Genomic DNA, 20685 nt, shown 5'->3' on the forward strand with positions numbered 1-20685 from the left:
CATTGGTTCAGTGGAATGAGCGTATCCAATGAAATGTTTGATACCGTAAATTATTGGCATGAGAAATATGGCGCTGTCCATGGATGTTTATAGATTTACCTATGTTGAACCATTAGTTCGGGATGGACAGCGTATGTATTGTGTATTTTTTCCTGTCAAAATATTTTACAAAGGCCCATCAGCATCCTTTAGATTGAATACAATTGTCCCTTAAGCACAGCTTTACGATCCTAAGAGTTTGACACCATATAAGTTCAGCTGTGAAGGTTTAGGTTTCCTTTCTAACGAATGTGATGTGAGTGAGTTTAGTTTTACGCCGCACTCAGCTATATTCCAGCTATATGGCGGCGGTCTGTAAATAATTATCCCATATGACCGTAGATTAGCCGATGTTATGTAATAAGGCGAGGTCCCATCTTGACGCTTAAAATCAGCATCAAATGGCATATCTATTACTTAAACCGAGCCACCAGTAGGCATAATCAGTCATTTTGTATCTATGGGTATTTTTCAACCAAGTTTGGTTTGTTACTATCATGAAGTTTCAGTAACAACAAAACACTTTGATTTTCATACCAAAAATTTTATTAAAAGGTTCATAGATTTACAAGACACCTGCCCTCAGGAAAAAATAACCTTTTTATAGCCATTTTTGGGGGGTTAGGAACATTTAAAAAAACTGCACATAAAAAAATATGATTTAGTATTCTAGCTATGTAATGACATCCTGTCTATCCATTTTGATGATGGCATTTGCATATTTACTTCATACAATATGGAAATCTAGCCCTGTAAGAGTAGTACTATGTCAGTTGTTTTTCAACTTTTTAGCTTTTAACAAAAGTGTTCATGATTGATTTCTAAAAATGAGCAAAACATCATCAAAATAGGCATGCATAGTCATTTTCGAGGTACAGCAGACTTTTCTATCCCAAAGAAGTGATAGTAAAAGTAAAAAAGAATAGTTTACAGCTTTTTAAAAAATATGTGTGTGACCTTGAAATTTGAAGGTCATGAAATACAAACTTATGTAAATGCATTTAGAAGAATATCTAGAGTTCTGCCCGTAGAAATTATCATGAAATTTTATGTTTGGCTGGGGCAAGGGATGATATATCAAAATACACTTTCATTTTTGACACACACACAAACAAAATTATTTACAAAATTATTAGCATTCAAACACAACCGTTCCATAAAAAAAGTTACCTCATTTCTTTCCAGCCATATATTTGCTAGGGTATTCTTAAAAGATGTTTCTACTCTTCTGAAAAATAATGATATGCATTGTACTGTGTTTATTGGCATCATGTCTGTCTTTTGTGCAATAAAAGTAATACAGTGGAAGCTGTCTAATTCGGACTCGACTGGGACTGACTTTTGTGTCTGAATTACGAGGAGTCCGAATTGAACTGGTGAGAGACAAGAGTTAGCTCCCTTGACCAGGAGATACGCATGCACAGTACTTTTATGATGAAAGACACAACTAAATGAATAAATGAACAAATGAACAAGTAAATATGTACTGTATAGATTAATTTATTTATTCAATGGTTTGATTGATAGCATGGCCATGCTTTCCTTGCGGAAATAGTCCCTCGGGTCAGTTTGTTTGTGTTGTGCAAACCGCCGATTCAATACAGTGGAGTATCGTCTTTTTATAACAGAATAGCATACCATCAAAATGACACTGAGTGAGTCGTGTCAGCTGATAATCTGTTTGAAGTCGGTAATCGGCTAACTACAAAGCATTTCCGCCTGAGGCAGTCCCACTAGTCCAAGTTAATTAGCGATGTTTTCATAGTAAAGGGGGGAGATTTCAGTCCGAAATCCGAGTTACATGAAGTCCGAATTAGTTAGCCTATATGTAATGATAACTTAGTTAACGTCTGCCATAACGACTTCATGCTCCTTTCTTTAGACTGGAGCAACCTCCTAAACTTTCTACAGACAGCACAGTACCACTACAAATTGAATAAATAAAGTTGTACTACAACATAATCCATAAAATATGTATCACAGGGTTGAAAACTAAACATGGCCCCAGTAACATCACAAATTTTAGCTAAGCCCTTTTATATCATTTCCAGAATCTCATATTCGATGGACTGGCACCATATCTGATATTTAGAGGTCAAGAGGTCAGGGTCGAGGTCTGTTTTGGATGTGATCATAAATATTTAAGCAAATAGTTTCCAGCAAATACAGCTTCTATTGCAATGATCCTGGGGACTTATGTATCCCTTTTTCCAAAGTTTGATTTACAACATACAAGGAAATATTGTTATTCCTTGAAACAGTGGTAGTCTTGTTCTTTCCGCTCTATCACAGACCCGTGAAGGTCCTGGGGTAGAACAGGCCTTCAGCAACCCATGCTTGCCATAAAAGGTGACTGCTTGTCGTAAGAGGCGACTAATGGGATCGGGTGGTCACACTCGCTGACTTGGTTGACATATGTCATCGGTTCCCATTTGCGCAGATCGATACTTATGTTGTTGATCACTGGATTGTCTGGTCCAGACTTGATTATTTACAGACCGCCGCCATATAGCTGTAATATTGCTGAGTGCGGCGTAAAACTAAACTCACTCACTCACGCTCTATCACAAATTGTCAGTACATGGCAGGTATAAATGCCTCAAAGAAATCCTAACAAGAGCCTACAGGTCATGTTGCATGTTAATCATGCAAATCTGAAATAACACTAGCCACCAATCACTGTCACTTAAAACATAAATAGTTTGACCATGACCATGTTTTTGTGCCTATGAAAAGAACTGTTTTGGTTATCTCCCCTGGCTGGATATCACCACCTCCAGTCTTTATACATCTTCTATCATCGGAATAGAGTATCAACAACTTCCTTATTGAATTAGCAAGGTAATTGTGTTTTACACCATGTCATTATGAAATATGCTCTGTGCATATCTTATGTGTTAAATCAAGTTTGTCGATGTTACTCAAAATGGAAAAGTGCATCTGGTAAAATGCACTGTCTCTAGGCATTGTTTAAGGTGAAGTCTGTTTTCTCAGTCTTTCTTCACTGCATCATCTTAAAAAGCTGACCCACTAAGTAATTAGACCGTTCCAATTCTTGTCTATTCAATATTTGTGTAGTCTCCTCTGACATATTAAGACTAGAATCGTCATGATAATGGGTCTAAACAGGAAGTGATGCATCAGGGTAGCCTGGTGGTTAAAGTGTTCATTCATCATGGGCTTAGTTCATCACTTGAGTACAATGTGTCAAGTCATTACTGGTGTCCCCCACCATGTTATTGCTAGAATATTGCTAAAAGTGGTGTAAGACTATGGGTGTTGAAGAATCTGAGGATTGTCTCTGTTCTATTCATTCCAGAAAGCAAGATTTATCATTACTATGTTTATCAGGTAAACATTTCTGAAATAAACATATGTCATAGCTGATTGTTTATTGTTTAATGCTGCACTCAGCAATATTCAAGCTATATGTTGGTGGTCTAATAGTAATTCAGTGTGGACAAGACAATTCAGTGATCATCATCATTGATCTAAGTAATTTGGATACAATGTTTTTACTTTGTTCCAGGTGGCGAGGGTGACGTCACTAATCCATGTTTACCAGTAGCAAGGAGTGGACATCGTATTGTGGTGACGGACAGCGATCTGTACTCTCTCGGGGGCTACAATCCTAAGTACTGGGATGTGGAAAATACAGAGGACACCTACTTCCCTTTGTTTAAGGAGGCAAGTTCCCAGATAGTTTGCCAACGTTGCCCAACTATGAATTCTGTCTGGGTTCTCAACTGAAAGTCAATTCCAGCAATGGTGTCTGTAAACAGTGCTTTGTTAGTCCCCCTCTGACTTCAAACACAACTACCACGGTTTTGATTTCTAAGGGTTTGGTTTACTATGCATGCTTTATTTTTATGATTTTGATCATATGAATGCTACCATTAAGCATTAAACAAGTCCAAAATTACCACCTGCTTTACGTCTCAAATGATGGGTACAAAGTGTGTGATTCTGAATTGTTTTACAGAAAACCTTTGCAAACACTTTTTTGGTTAGAACTTACATGTATAAATGATCTGTTCATGCATGCTCTTTAGTTGAGTGAAGCTTTAGCTTTACCCGAACGTGTGAATGTCTGAAGGAATGCAAGCAATGTTTTGTGTGATATTGTGTGGTTATACATCACCTTTAGCTATATTTCAGCAGTATGGCAGCGGGAAACACCAGAAATGTGCTTCACACATTGTGGGCAATCGAACCTGGGTCTTTGGCATAGAGAGTGAACACTTTTGCTACCCAAACTCCCTAACTTTATGTGTAATCATGGAGTCATAATGTTATTGTCATGAACTGACGCATTACATGATCACATGACCTACGACCAGTTTGGTACTCTAGGGGTACCCAGATCCTCAGGGTACCATCTTCGGTATCTGCCCGATCTACCTAGTTACCCATCTCAGCTCTATACTTTATGATATAGTCAGACTGAATGTACAAGCCAGTAATCAGGGTGTATATAGTAATATGATACCATATACTTAAGACATACATGAGCAGATGTTAAAGTAGTCCTCATTCATTTATCCATTTGAACATGTGGGATAACAACGACATTATGAACGTTAATCAGATGGCAAAATTTATCGTGTTTATATTTTTAGATGTTTCTGTGATACTTTTTATAGTCTTTATCATGTTTATATTATGTAATATTTAAAGTGAATGTCCCTCCTCGTCTAGTTGTGGCAGTTCAACTTTGTGTCCCGGAAGTGGAAGAAGCTGAACACAACAGGTCACATGCCCCTTGAGCTGGCCTCCCATGCAGGTGGGTAAACACTTTCCTGGGTCTTGTTGCATGGAGATTGGTCAGATGGAGATCAAATCAATGTCTAGTTAATGTATTTCATCCTGGATTTGTTTTAAACATATTTCTTTGTCTGAAAATATTGACATATTGTCACCTTCTCTCTTCTCCTGTGTCTTGTTGCCATGGAGATTGGTACTATGAGGCAGATGGATTTTAATGTACTTGTAAGTTGATAAATTTTAACTGTTTTTGGTGTTCTGTTTGGAGTGAATTTTTTTCAAAATCTTAATAGTGAAGGGGTGCAGGCTGGTCTTGATTGTAAGTAGCCAACATAAAGTTTCACAAGCTGAAGTTTGAGGTTGACAGTCAATGTCAACATAGCAGGGAACAAATCACAATAAATATTATCCTACCAGTCAGACTGGAGACATTTATCTTCTCTAACCTGACAAAAAGTTGACTAGTCATGAGTCAGTGGGCCAGCTGCTATTTATCTTCACTAGAGTTCAGTATTGTTACCAAATACATGTGCAACAACACAATTATCCAACTTGTCTCAACTTTAAATAAAAGTGCTCACTCATCCTCACATGCAATTTAAAACTGATCCTGTAGTTACATGTACATCTGATCAACATCAGTGACGTCATAGTCATAAATAGCAATAGATTAACCATTTTCCCTGAACACATTTTACAGCATGTGAACAGAAAGACATTTAGAAACTAATGGTGTTTTCAAAGGGAGATAACTCAAAATAATATGTATCACTTTCAAACCACTACCTTAATGTCTTGTAATAGTGTCATGAAATCAGATACTGGTGTCTCTGATTGTAACATTTTAATACTTTCAGCCCTGAAATATCAATTGTATAAGTTTGATTTAATTGATTGAATTAATGCATTAACATTCCAGCTGTACGTGACAACAACAAACTGCTGGCCTATGGAGGTACCGGTGTGCCATTCGGTGAGGCTAGCAGTAATGACCTCCATGTGTGTGGCCTCACAAGTCACAGCTGGCAGCATTTCAAGTGTTCAGGACAACAGCCCGAGAAGAAATACGGCCATGTGAGTGTCTATGGTGTTGATGTGTAATATGGTAGTGTGTCCAGATTTATTGCTGTGTACTGAAATCACGGTATGTGTAAAGACGATGTAGAAGATTGATCATCAGATTCATGTCATGTTTTATCAAGATACAATTCCTTAAACAATCACCATAATTCATTACATTGTCTGTGTGTAAGTGAGTATGGTTTTACACCTCTTTTAAAACTATTTTATCATTATCATGTCGGATAGAGAAATCTGCTTTACACATTGTATCCATGTGGGAAATCAAGCCTTAGCCTTCAGAGGGACAATCAGACGTTTTAACCTCTACGCTGCCCCACCACCATCTATATATGACCAAATTCTGTCATAAATTATTTATTGTGCATAGTAGCATGATAAATGAAAAATGAATCCCAGGGAAACGCCATGCACCAACATTATCAGTCTGGGAACAAATGTTTTACCTTTTGCCTATGGGCCAATGTCTATTTCAACCACTGGCCCCTCACATTGATGAAAGTTGCCTTGTTTGTAGGCGATGTTGCTTATAGGCAGGTACCTGTATGTGTGTGGGGGCACCACTGGGTTTGTGTACAACATGGACGTCCATAGACTCAGTCTTGACACCCTGGTGTGGGAGCAGTTGTCCTCGGACCAGGAGAGTCCATCTGACCCAGAGGGCAGGTAGGTACTGAAGTAGGAGAGTCTACTTGATCCATAAACAGATAGGCTCACATTCAGATATTTCTATCTGATCCAGTCAACAGGTAGCTACAGTTACAGGAGAGTCCATCTTATCTATGGAGGTACTAAATATCCTTCCACATAATACCATTTTCATCAAACAAGTGAATGATGTGGTTGCAAATGAGTGAAAGTAAGTTTGACGCAAAATCTTTCACGGGTTTTGATAAAATGGTAAGTTTTCCTTATCCTGACTTATGCTAACTGCTTATCTCCTCTTCCCTTGCGAAGGTAGTGGAACACCTGAAAATCCCTTGAAGTTCCCTTCTTAAAGGAAGCGGATGTTTAAATACACTCACCCACATATAGCCTCCCCTTTCCCGTGCTCTCCTTATCCAGATTGATCCAGATCCTCCAGATTGTCGTCCCAGTGGACCGGTGGGTCAAGATTCAAGACGTGATAAACCAAGCTCTACTCTCTCCGCTGACACTTGGACAATGACAGTGTCTATTTGGTCTCCTCACGTCAAGACATGACCAGAAGAGGTAGACTACAACTACAACCGTTACAACGTTTCTTGAATCTTCATCTCAACAAAAGAGGTCAGATTCCACTCCCAAACAACCTGAAGCCTGTTTTACTTTGGTGGACTCACCGATCGAATGTTTGCACCGGGACTTATATGATAGAGCTGGCATTCAACAACTGTCTCTACGTAGATGCATCGATGCAAGGATGGGGAGCCCATCTAAACAACGAAGTAGCAGCAGGGATGTGGACCAAAGGAGAGCAAGCTCTTCATATCAACCAGTTGGAGATGAAAGCGGTCATTCATGCAATCCATCACTGGGTGACCATGTTGAAAGACAAACTACTGATGATACACTCAGACAACTCAACAGTGGCCTTTTACATAAACAAACAGGGGTCAATGAGATCACCATCTCTTCTACTCCTGACATTTCAACTCTTCGATCTAGTCGACAGTGTGAATCTCTAAATAAAAGCGTGTCACATACCAGGAGCTTGCAACATTATGGAAGACGCTTTGTCTCGTCCTCTTCGTCCATCACCAACAGAGTGGATGATGCTTCGGGAGGCATTTCAACTAATCAGCCAGACATTAGGATCTCCGCAAATAGACTTATTTGCAACAAGGTTCAACAAACAGACAACAACGTTTGTATCACCAGTACCGGATCTGTTAGCCTGGGCAACAGATGCTCTCAGCAATCCATGGGAAGGACTATTCGCTTTTCCCCCTCCAGTACTGCTACCAAAAGTCATCGAGAAAATAAAACAGACCAAGAGGCTACAACTGACTTTGGTTGTGCCTTATTGGCCAACGAGACATTGGTTTCCAACACTCATAGAAGAGTTAGGATAACCAGTACTACAACTACCAGATTGGAAAAATCTTCTCGTTCACCCACACACGAAACAGACGCACGGAAATCCATCTGTATTTCGACTTCATGTGTGGAGCATATTAAAAACTGTTTAAAACACACAGGACACTCGGCAAGAGCAGCTAAAGCAGTAACTTTAGCTTTACGGAAATCTACTCGCACCCTTTATGATGACAAATGGAAGCGGTTTGAGACATATGCCAAGAAGGAGGGTTTCACGGCGATGAAGGCTACATATCCGCAGATAGCAGAATATCTATGTCACCTATGACAGTCCAGAGGTCTGAAAGGTTCCACATTATCTACATATTTAGCAGCTCTTAGTTGAGTCATCACCATGGAAACAGGAAGATCAACGACGTAGATTTAGAGCTCCAGCATGGGATCTAAATATCGTTCTTCAACATCTCACAAGTGATGCGTACGAACCACTAGACCGGACCTCAGTCAAACTGCTAACTCAGAAGACGCTATTTTTTAGTTGCCTTGGCTACAGCTGCACGAATGTCAGAAATTCATGCTCTAGACTTTAACTGCACAAGTTTTGATGCAAATAGTCAACAGACAGTCCATCTGGTTTTATGATGGGATTTTATTGCGAAAAATCAATTGCCAGGTCAACCGGATAGGCAATTTCACATACTGGCATTATCTTCAATATTAGGACCACAGGATACTCAAGATTTATCGCTATGTCCAGTGAGAGCCTTGAAGATATACATCGCACGTACTAAGAAGGCAACGGTTCAAGAGTCTATTTATCCCTATGTCTACTGAGACATCTACGGAAGTATCCCACAACACTATCTCAGTATGGATCAGAGCTGTTATATTGAGGGCCAACAAAGCAGCAGGATTGGAGCCTCCACGAGCTTCCAACCCACACGAAGTTAGAGCCTTGGCCTCTACACTAGCGCTACATGGGAATTGCTCGCTAGCAACTGTAAGGGAGGGCTACTTTTGGAAGTCAAACAGGGTGTTTGCCAACCATTACCTACAAGACATAGCCATGAAGGACGTCTCTGGCATTCATCAGTTTGGGCCACTTGTCGTTGCTCAGCAACTAACAGTTCCCTGAAGACATTGAGTTCACTCACCCATTTTATCACGTGACTTGTGGAAACCAGACGCTCTGCGGAGTATAATGATGGAAAGTCCATGCACATGTTTTAAACAGACTAACATGAGTGATTAGGACCCAGTACTTGTAATGAAGATACTTGTACATGAAGAAAGGTCGCAACTAGTCTTGATTTCTATATCTTGACATGTAGTTGCATCAGAAACTAGCAGGATGCTAGTTACTTTCGATGTCTCACATCCCAGTCAATGAAATCTTCGACTAAAGACAAACTTGACTGGATGTGATCCCCCCAGAATCTACAATGAATATTAGAAGAGCAGGACCATATTATTGCCATTACAAGTTCCCGTTTGAGGGAGAAAAACTTATTGGACGTAAATTTTGACAGCCAGCAGAATCCAGCGTGGCCTGACCCACCGCCATTTCCGACGGATTCTGTAAGCAATTAGCATGAGTCAGGATAAGGAAAAATATGTAATTTTCCGAATAGAATTGATATTTTATATTTATCCTGACTCATGACAAAAGCCCTCCCAGCCGCCCCGCACAGACACGCTGACACAGACCTATATTCACGTGTCGGGCGATCTGCAAGGAATGAGTGACAAGCATGGCCAGTCACGTCACAGGGAGCGCGGGAAAGGGGAGGCTATATGTGGGTGAGTGTATTTTACGTCTGCTTATTTTAAGAAGGGAACTTCAAGGGATTTTCAGGTGTTCCACTACCTTCGCCAGGGTAGAGGAGATAAGCAATTAGCATGAGTCAAGATAAGTATAAAATATCAATTTTATTCAGAAAATTACATTTTCAAAGAAGCGAGATTAGTATTCTGTTTATTACTCTCTAACACAAACTGATGGATACTGCCCATTGTGATGACTCAGCTTCCCGCTATTCAAGCAATGTCAGATACCATTGTGACAGAGGTATTAGCATTGTGAAGTCATAAGAATGAAGATTTTTATGGATATCAACTTCTGTATTTTGAGACCACGTTTCGGAGTTAATGCTTACTCCTTCATCAGGTTCGGCATCATGTGATGTTATTGAACAGTGTGTAATAACATTGTAGATTTATTAACCAGTGATATCTTCTAGGAGTGAGTAATAAATAGAGAAGCTCACCTAAGTGTATACTGACATCAAATATATTGACACGAGTTGATAAAGTAACAAATATCCGAGGCTTGTCGAGGATATTTTTATCTTTATCAATGATTGTTGATATAATTGATATCAGTAGACATGAGGGTGAGATTCTCTTTATCATCCAAAATTATTCTTCGTTAGTTTTCAGTGAAACAGTAGTGCCATTAGATTTGCAGTGCAGTGATTTCACAGAGACACGGTCATGTTTGCAATTTTTACATTCCCACAATGCAATCGTGGAATGTTGCATGACTAGTCAGCTTCAGCTGAATGTACTGATCTAAACTTTTGATGGTAGTAGAAATGAGACTGTCATATTGCCTTGTATGGTTTAAGAGAGTCAGAGATGTAAATAAAATGATGTAGAGAAGATATTTAACCCGAAAAAGTAGTGCCATTACATTTGCAGTGCAGTGATGTCATAGCAATTTGACATCAACAACTTCATGGCCTTATATGTAAATAAACTATCTATCTAACAGTTTGATCATTATATTTTGATCATTTGAAGAAAGTGGATTTAATGATGACACCCCAAATTCACTTGATCAGTAACCTAATGCCTTAGCCGAAATATTTAGAAAATTTTTACACATCATAAGACTTTTGTCACATGAACTTGTTTAACTGTATACAAATAGGAAGACCGAGTTTGGGTGAAAAGTTTTTATATCACTGGAGAACTGTTTCCAATATATTTCAGGATAATGAGGAAATATCCTGTTACTGTGAATGAGGAAAAGTATCAATAATATCTTCACTTTGAAAATATATTTATGTGTAGTAATTCCTGTATTGTGACAGATATCGACATGAGATGGCGTACTACCAACATCGACTGTATATTTTCGGGGGAGGAACTGCTGGTGAGGCCTACAGGTTTGAGCTGGTATGTACAACACTTGATTCCCAAGCAGAAGGGAAAGTTCATTGAAATCACTCCTTAAATAAAATGTTTTAACCCTTATCTACCCGGGTGATGAAGTTTGACTGTCTCTCTGGCCTAAACCCTACCCGTGTGAAGAAGTTTGACTGTCTCTCTGGCCTAAACCCTACCCGTGTGAAGAAGTTTGACTGTCTCTCTGGCCTAAACCCTACCCGTGTGAAGAAGTTTGACTGTCTCAAGTTTAAACCCTAGAAATACCATATTGCCTAATGTTATCATGAACCTGTTCGAGTTTATTTGTCTTATCTGTCACTATTGTTAGAATTTTCGTAACATTAATTCTACACAAAAACACTTCTGGCGTAATGGGCGAATGAAGCAGGGGACGTTACTGTAAATATTCCATATGGTATAATACTCTCCTGTTCCTTCACTCCACTGTTACCAGAAGCTGGAAGGGGAATGGAGGCAAAGAACAATCTGAATACCGTGAGAGGCGCTTAAAATGTTGAATAAAACATACTTCACATGAGTAATTATTAAACATGGGGTAGGGTATCTGAGAGCACAACCAAGTGAGGAAGTAAGAGCGTAACTTTGATGTTGGCAATATTTTATTTTGACATGAAAAATATTTTTCAATCCGAAGCAAGGGAAGTACGTTGCCAACCTTTGCTTGCTTCGCTCAGATATAAGAAGACTTGTCATATTCTCTATGCTGCGCAAACCAATTTGCATATAAACACTGAGATTTGAAAAGTTTTGCTTCCTTTCAGGTTCCAATGTTTTGTCTGACAGAGCAGGTGTGGGAGAAAATTCCAGCTGTACCTGATATGCGGTTTGGTAGGTGCCTGGAATGTTATGGACAATCACATATTACCAACATTGAAGTTAGAGTAGAATCAGCTTCCACATACCAATCTTTATGAAATATCTACTCAACTTTTTTAGGAATGGAGAGGACGTAACATGTCTTGTGAAATGTCATGTTCTCATTGATGGAGACATGGGAAGATTTGTCATTGCTCCAGTCACAAAACAATTTTTCATGTTTATTTTTACTTTATGTCTAGGTGATGGAAAATTAACTTACTTGATTATGAATGAGAAATATTCACTCTCACATGCTGGCTCATTTGACCATCTATTGTAACATAAAATGTGGTTCAGCGAAATCCTGAAACGTATGAGAAAATAGCAAAACATTTCAGAGAATGTCTTTATCATACTTTTGAATCCCGATGTATGCAAAATCTTCTTAAAAAAATATATTCTTGAAACAGAATGTTGTTGGAAGGAAATGAATACATGCTGGTCAAGTTACTAAATGGCTTTTTGTGGTACCGAGAGTCAGAATATTGAGTTGAAGGAGATATTAATAGTATACAAAGAGCTAGTACCAGCATTAATACCATACATGACCATCTTTCATTATTTTGCTGTCTCAGTAAGCTAGTAACATATGGACAGTGCAATCACCCCAATTATGTCACTTCTCATAAAGGGGAGATGATTTGCGACAATGTGCTTTTTGACATTGCGTCACAATGTGTTGACGTCACTGGGCCAGTCTGACCCCTCGTAATCAAATTTTTTTGCATTACGTCACAATGTAACTGATGTCATGATGGCTGTCAGATGCCATTGCTTTGTACTGTCTCCACAGTAAACAGCTTCGTCGCATCCTGTTTCTTGGTTTGCAGTTGCAGCACAAAGCTAACATCACTGGTGGGAACATTACGTTTATGTTTTCCCGAAGGTATAAAATTTCTCATAGTTCGACTCAAAATTTCACAGAGACACTGTAATGTTTGCAATTTTTACATTCCCACAGTGCAATCGTGGAATGTCGCATGACTAGTCAGCTTCACCTGAATGTACTGATCTAAACTTTCGTTGGTAGTAGAAACGAGACGGTCATATTGCCTTGTATGGTTTAAGAGAATCACAGATGTAATTAAAATGATCTAGAGAAGATATTTAACCCAAACATAAACTGTCACCAAACTGTTCATCATTTGTTTTTCTAGTAATGTTTGTCTTAATGTAGGGGGCTGACATGTCAAAGAACAAGGCGTCAGTTAGCCCTGTGCAAGGATTCTTAATTTAGGTCACAGACACCGTCATTTGTTTTCTGCCACAGATTAATCAAAATTAGGCTTTGAAATTATTAAATATGGCATCTTAGAAAAGAAATACAGTTCATTCTGCCACCATGTATAGTGTAATAAAGCACACTTTCGCCCTGAACTATTATAGCTCAAGCATCCTCGTGCTTTAAAGTGTGCTTTATTACACTATACATGGTGGCAGAATGAACTGTATTTCTTAAATATCATGTGCAATTAAGGAGAAATGGATGTATTACTCTTGAGACCTTTAAAAACTCATTCTTCACCCAAACGTGCACAATAAGATCTGATGTGCCAATGTATGAAATAAACACTTCACAAGAGAATCAACTGGTCATCATGGACAGATAAGTTGTAGTTAACAACCACTGGGGACTGAGTCACTATGTTGACTGATGTCAGTAGAGCTTATTCATTCATCTGTGCTTGATATAATCTTCTCTTTTAAATATTATTACCATAAAAATCTGTCATCAAAGCTGGTTTTGTTCTTTTATAATACCGTATTTTAAACTGATGTCAGTTTCACCGAAAATTTAGTTTCAAATTACACTTTTGATTAAGACATTGGGGAAGGACTATCTGTTTTCAATATGTAAGATGAATTCACCCGTGAAGGTCTGGGTTAGATTAATCCTCACTAACCTATGCTTGTCATACTGGGCGACTAACAGGATCGGGTGGTCAGACTCACTGACGTTAACACATGTCATCGTATCAATGTTGCGCAGACTGATGCTCATGCTTTTGATCACTGGATTGTCTGGTCCAGACTCAACTGTATGCTGACCATCACCGTATAGGTGGAATATTGCTGACTACGTTGAAAAACTAAACTCACTCACTCACTTAATTCCATGGAAATATGAAGCTTTTAGTGTTCAATTCATTAATGTCTCATAGAACTGCCACAATTCCTATAAACCAACTCAAATTTGCTCTTGTATCCCAGGATTCCCAGCTCCACGTAGGTGCCACAGCTGCTGCCAGCTGAAAAATGGTGAGAAAACAGTTGCTTCTTCCTGAAGGATCTGTTGTGTAACCAGCTGTCTTTGGTGATGGAATGGTTCTAACCTCATGTCATAATTTTCATAAGAAGTGAACTGATGCTCATGCTATCAACCCTGATATGTTCTGATCCTGTGTCACCCTACGATGCTACATGCTAGCCTGAAGCCCCATCTAGTAACATTTCATTTTGTCTAGAAAGATTTAATTAATGTTTCTTCATAATCTAACAGTTGAGAATTGAATAATAGTATAAGTATGTAGTGATCTATTACTTATTGTATTAAATGACTAAACTGATGTTGATTATTTATAGGTTGTTGTCATGTAATTAGTATCATGCTAGACAGGACAGTTATAATTTCGTTTCCCACCTCCGTCTAGATGTGTACATGTGTGGTGGGATGGATGGGGTGAAGATCCTGCCAGACCTGTGGCGCTTCTCTCTGGGCACACACACCTGGACCAAGATGTCCCACGATATGGTGCTACCCACCTACTTCCATGCTGCAGACATTGCTCCGGTTAGTATCACAGACTGACTTAGGGTTTAGTGGACTGACCATTGACATGGATGACAAAAACATGGCAGTGTTTGCCATGATGCAGAAAACCTGCGTATTTGACTCCCCAAAACATGTCCATGACTCCCTCTCATGACACCAGGTGTCACAATGGCTCCTAAATCTTTATGCTGAAAGCAAACATTGAGTCTGTGGTTTGAATCCTGGCTGCTTTGTATGTTGTATCCCTGGTTCTAGACATTATGGGACTAGTTTGTGCAGAGTCAGTGTACAATCTCTGAGTGTGTCCGATGTCCATGTTAAACTATGGAATGGTGTCTCAGTCGGCATTTGTCACTGTGTAAGTTATGTCAACACATGCACTGTAGCATGAGGGCACAACTTCCAACTCTTCAACAGCATTAGCTCTTCCTTCTTCTGAATCAGGAGAATGAAATATTTTAATGTGTTTTCCTGTTTTTTGTGTTTCAGAATGGATGCATGTACATATTCGGCGGGGTCACAGCAATTGACAATGTCAGAACCAGTGAAATATACCGAATATGGTTGAAAATCCCCTCTCTACAAGAAATAGCCTGGAATAGTTTGATTGGTGCTCTCCCAAACCTGGACAGTATTGATAAACAGAATCTAGCAGAACTTGGCGTTCCGGCTGATTTCCTGGACCGGATTTCATGACTGCAGGGGTTGTCTCCCTTCATAGCAATTATCGCTGATGAAAAAGTGCATATATGACATAGTGTGATGCCATTGCTTGAATTGTTTATTGCAATGAAGCTGACATTTGTATAATATTTAATTTGTGACTCTTAAAATGGTTTCTTTGAGGGTCTATTAGAACATGGAGTACTAAGAAAGGTAAGACATATAGATGAATGACTACATTATAATAGGAGTGTTTTAGTGTTAGTTCTAACACCTTGTCAAGTTATGCACAAGATTGACGGGCAAGTAAACAAATATGATAGTAAGTTATTAGTACCGGTAAGTTTAACTACAGTTTTCTGTCAAGTCATCAGAGATTAACATCAATCATATTTCATTTGTTTATGGGATAGCCTTGTGGTTACAGAGTTTGCTTACCCACAGGTTTGATTCTCCACATGGCTACAATGTGTTAAACCCATTTCTTGTTCTTCTGCTATGATGCTGCTGGAGTATTGCTAAAAGAAGTGTAAAACCATTCTCATTAACTCATTTGTATATACTACTGTATGCTGCAGGCTTCTCCTCTTAGCGTGTTAATTCTGACCTTGCCCATTATGCAGTTAATGACCCTCTCCACTCAGGTGAAACCTTAATCCAGTCCAGACTTCCATTAAATGTTCCTAAGTTTGTGGTAAAAAGGTTGGTCATCCATAGATGCTATCATTTCTTCAAGAAATTTTATAAGTCGATGTGATCTAAGCAAGGTCCGAGTCCAAAGCGTATGTGATATATTTGTGAAGTCTTTCATGAACCAGCATCAGATCATAATCAGCCATTCCAGTCAAATACCCAAGCACTGGCTGTGCTTGACTCGTGTTAACAGTTGGTGTTTGTATGTTTTATTTGTGTCTTTTCAGTATGATTTGATGCAGTCTGTTTGAATATAGATACACAGCCAATCTCTCTGTAGTGTTTGTGGATAACAGCCATGTCAAAAATGTTGTTAATAGTTTGAAAGCCGTGGATTATTAAACTTTTATCAATGACATGTTGATGTTTGACGTCAAAAGACCAGACAATTCTTGATTCTTTTTGTCATCCAAAAAATTTCTACCTCTTCCATTTGCAACCAGTAATAATAAACACTGCTTTATTTGCATACAACTAACCAGTTTCTGATAAATAATGTCATTTGATCTGACATCTGATGTAACGGATGATGTAATAATGGTCTGCAAGGTTTGTAATCCAATGTCGTTTTAGCAGTACATATATTTACCAGGGGGGGTAACTTTTTATTACTGACCCGTTGAAGATATCACTGTTTAATAATTTTTAGCAGTTATTACATATTGTGTAATAACGTCACATGATGCCGTACGTATGACGTCAAAGTGTTTTGCAGTGGTGATACCACAATTCTAGTATCTCTGTCACAATAGTATTAGACTTGACTCACGGAAAGCTGAGTGTCACAACAATCATTGAATTCTTAGGAAAGAAGGACTTTTCTTGATATTATTTTGCTAATGATGGGTGAGTAATAAATAAAATATGAAACTATGTCCCGTGTAACACCATATTTATGAAACTCATGAATGGTATCGGTATCTAACTCACTTTCGGTTGTTAGATACCAAACCATTCACTCGTTTCATAAATATGGTCTTCTCTATATCTCACCTGGGCAATACCTGCCTTGCAGCATGTTTAGCATGATAAAAAACCTATCATTAATTGATGTCTTAGATGCCTTACCTCTGTCAATAGCAGAGGATGTTACACCAGATCAGAGCAAAAGTGATAAAAATCCATAAAACCTACAAAGCATTAGTTGAATCTTGTAATATATATTCAACATGGTGCCTCAGACAGATGTACCTTATGTCATCATGGTATTATATCTTCCTATCAGCTAGGTAAGAGGTGACTAACAGTATCAGGTGATCAGGCTTGCTGACTAGGTTGACACATGTCGTTGGTTCACCATTGCGCGGATTGATGTTCATGTTGTTGATCACGGGATTGTCTGGTCCAAACTCAATTATTTACAGACCGCCACCATATAGCTGGAATATTGCTGAGTCCAGCATAGAACTAAACTCACTCCTATCAGCTAGTAACACTGGTAACAATCTTTGTCGCTGTCTTTCATTGTATAAAGATATTAAAACATATTATTTGCTTTTGAGGAAAGAAACCATTTTGACTGTTTGAATATGTAAGAAGAGAAACAGGAAATATTTCAGGAAATTATTTATCTTATTATACATACCATCAGCAGTCAGTGTACATAACTGATGCTATAGGGAAACTGACCAGTGGCTGTGCTTAGTAAGATTCTGGTCAACATGTGTATGTATGGTTGAGAGATTGTTTCTATTACAATTTGTACCCTATCTACTGTTTCCTATTTGAAGATTCATGATATGTGTTATAATATCGTTTGAAAATATGTTCATGTGACGAATATGAGTTTGATAGGGATGCTTATGACGGTGCATCAGAATGTGACATTTAATGGAACAAGTACAGTAATAACCACATATTGTCATCAAAGGCATACAGTCAGTGCTAATACCTATGAGTCTTTAACATTAACATTATACATTTCTAATTTTTTTAATGCCATTACTCCAGTTTTTTGTTACTTGCCTCAGTTTGCAGGTTTTCTGTTTTACCGATTCCCCATCCACCACACCTGACTTTGCTGTCATGAGACCTTACAGTGTTCTTACACTGAATTGGGAGTTGTTGGACAAAAATACTCATTTTTCAGTGACTTAAAATATGGGATTTTGTTCATTGTTTTGTCAGTTCAGTATTTTACACGGAGTCTACAAGCCTGCTTGGTGTTCCACATCCAGTGGCGGTACTAGTGATGGACCTGTCACAGACCTGCCTACCTGGCATATTTTGGCATATTCTGTACGATTTTTTTATCATGAAATACAATTATATGCCCACATAGCAATCAAATTATGCTCATCAACAAACTGTTTCATTCCACACTGTAGTCCAACTTTTAGTATAAACCACCATTGAACGTCCATGTCTGTTCTTCCAATTTTGTTTATCAATGCCATCAACACACATACTGGAGTCCTACCGATATATTCTGACTGCTTACGAATGGCAACAGCATGGGTGACCAAGCCATTGACAAACAATTGGATTTGAAAATCCAAATATCCTTCGAATAAAAGTTTATTGAGAAATACACTTCCATCCCCAGAATAAGCCGATCAACTAAAGGAGCCATGTATGTGTATTGTACATATTGCCGTGCAGACATTAATATTGCACATTCGGGAAACATGCTTTGAGGAGCATGATTATATTCCGTATGAGACTGTACATTTTTACACCTCAAAATGCACTTGTTAGCCACCATGAATACACTGTCAGTTTGTGAAACCATTTCTTTTGGGTTGTGAAAACAGCACACAATTATTTCATGGGATAATACAGACAGATTTACTTTTTTCCAAATTTAATTTATCAAACTGAAAACACAGAGGCTCTGTCTCCTGTTAGAACATAATTATTTTCCCCAATTCTGAAAACATCAATGGCAGCCCTTTCTTTCTCAGAGATGTGAATATTATATAAACCATCATCTGAACTGGTGTTCGTTTGTTCACGGACTAATGCTTAGTCTCTGAATATATATCATTTTGATGGTAACAAACAAACCCATTTTAATTGAAAGGGATCCCCAGGGAGAGATACAGAACCTGAGGATATCTAGATTTACTTCATTTAAGGCTTTAGCCCCGCAGAGAAGGCGTGGCAGCAGGTAAAACAATGTGGTTCAGGGACTGTGAGACAGACTATTTTGTTCAGTGTTTGCCCTAGACATGAAAATTTAGGAGTCATCATGACTCCCAGGTGTCATGAGAGGGAGTCATGACATGTTTTTGGGAGTTAACACCAGTATGGAACTGTGATTGGCAACCAGTAAACTAAGTAGATTTAAAGAACAGCTCATTGCAAGCTTGGATTATTCAACTTAAGGCCCTGTAGCATTGTGTCAACTGTGACACAAGAAATTCACTGCATATTTAAGATGATTTGTGTGTCAGATACGCAGGTTTTCTGTGTCAGGGCAAATACTGTTTGTTTTTGGTTTTCCGGTTGTATGGTTATTTGGACAGATATCCAACAAACATGTTTCCATGCTACTATCACATTGAATTGTTTCCTCAGTGATGTGTCACGAGCACTCTTTTGAAAGAATATTCAAATTTGTCTTTTTGTTGACACATGATAGCAGTGTCTGTCCAGCAGTGATTTTCCTGGAATATTTGTAAAAGCATGATGAAAACCTCACTCACACAACCTGTCAGTCTTGTGTTTGCCACTTGTTGCTGTATGTCAGTTGTATGTAGTCAGTTTTGATTGGTGCTCATTGTATTGATAACTGGATTGGCTAGTCCAGACTGAAGCTGCCATCAAATGGGAATATTGTCGTGAGTGGTGTTAAGTAAGGGCAGTGTGGAATAATTTGTCATGTTAAGGAAGTGTGCAAACACATAATAATTGAATCAACCTTTTTGTTTGTTTATGAATATGATTGTTATTTTTTGTCTTTCCTTTGGGCATCTGTACATATATATATATGTAAGTGAGTATGTACATCTCGAAGACGAATACAGAACATTTTATTGATATCAAAAATGTTCTTTTTTGACAGCCATGATTTGATTTTGTCTTTATGTGCTATTATGTTGTTTTGTTTTTGTAAAATTTAAATTTGATGGACGATCCTTATGGCTGCCAAGTTTTTGCATCATGGCTTAGTTACAAGCCTGGTGTTGAGATACTCATTGGACCCACCATCTGTGGTTGGCGGTGTATGTATGAAAATATGTGACCTCATGACACATTTCTCAATAAACTGAAACAATGTAATTTATGGTTTGTTTTCATTCCATTTTAACGAGGGTATGTTTTTTGGGGGGCTACAGTATGTACTGAGGATGTCAAATAAGGGAACATGTTTTCAGTTGCCCATGTATGTCTGTGGAAAACTTGACAGGAAATATGTTTTTGGAGGCCCATGCTTCCATGTTTACTTGGTGACCCATGTTTGTCTCCTTGTGTGGATCCCTGGAGAACATTGGTTCTCTTTGATCCAAGCTTGTGGGGTGAATGAGTTTAGTTTTATGTCACATTCAGCAATATTGCAGCCATATGGTGGTAGTTTGAAATTAAACGATTATGGACAAACAAACTCAACAACATGAGCATCGATCTGCACAACTTGGATACAATAACATATGTCAACCAAG

The 20685-nt window shown here is 38.5% G+C and overlaps 1 protein-coding gene and 1 pseudogene across 1 annotated transcript; both read left to right on the forward strand.

Annotated features, from left to right (window-relative positions):
- The first annotated feature begins 28 nt into the window (after positions 1–28).
- Positions 29–20305, forward strand: LOC137296905 (kelch domain-containing protein 10-like). The gene is given in 10 exon segments (XM_067828797.1): positions 29–131; positions 3569–3726; positions 4738–4822; positions 5723–5877; positions 6401–6549; positions 10998–11082; positions 11856–11922; positions 14164–14211; positions 14604–14743; positions 15215–20305. Coding segments are annotated over 10 exon segments (1197 nt in total). The 3' UTR covers positions 15422–20305.
- LOC137296402 (uncharacterized) lies at positions 7286–9037 on the forward strand (annotated as a pseudogene).
- Positions 20306–20685: the final 380 nt, after the last annotated feature.

The sequence above is a fragment of the Haliotis asinina genome, chromosome 9 (genome assembly GCF_037392515.1).
Source record: "Haliotis asinina isolate JCU_RB_2024 chromosome 9, JCU_Hal_asi_v2, whole genome shotgun sequence".
NCBI classification, from domain to species: Eukaryota; Metazoa; Mollusca; class Gastropoda; order Lepetellida; family Haliotidae; genus Haliotis; species Haliotis asinina.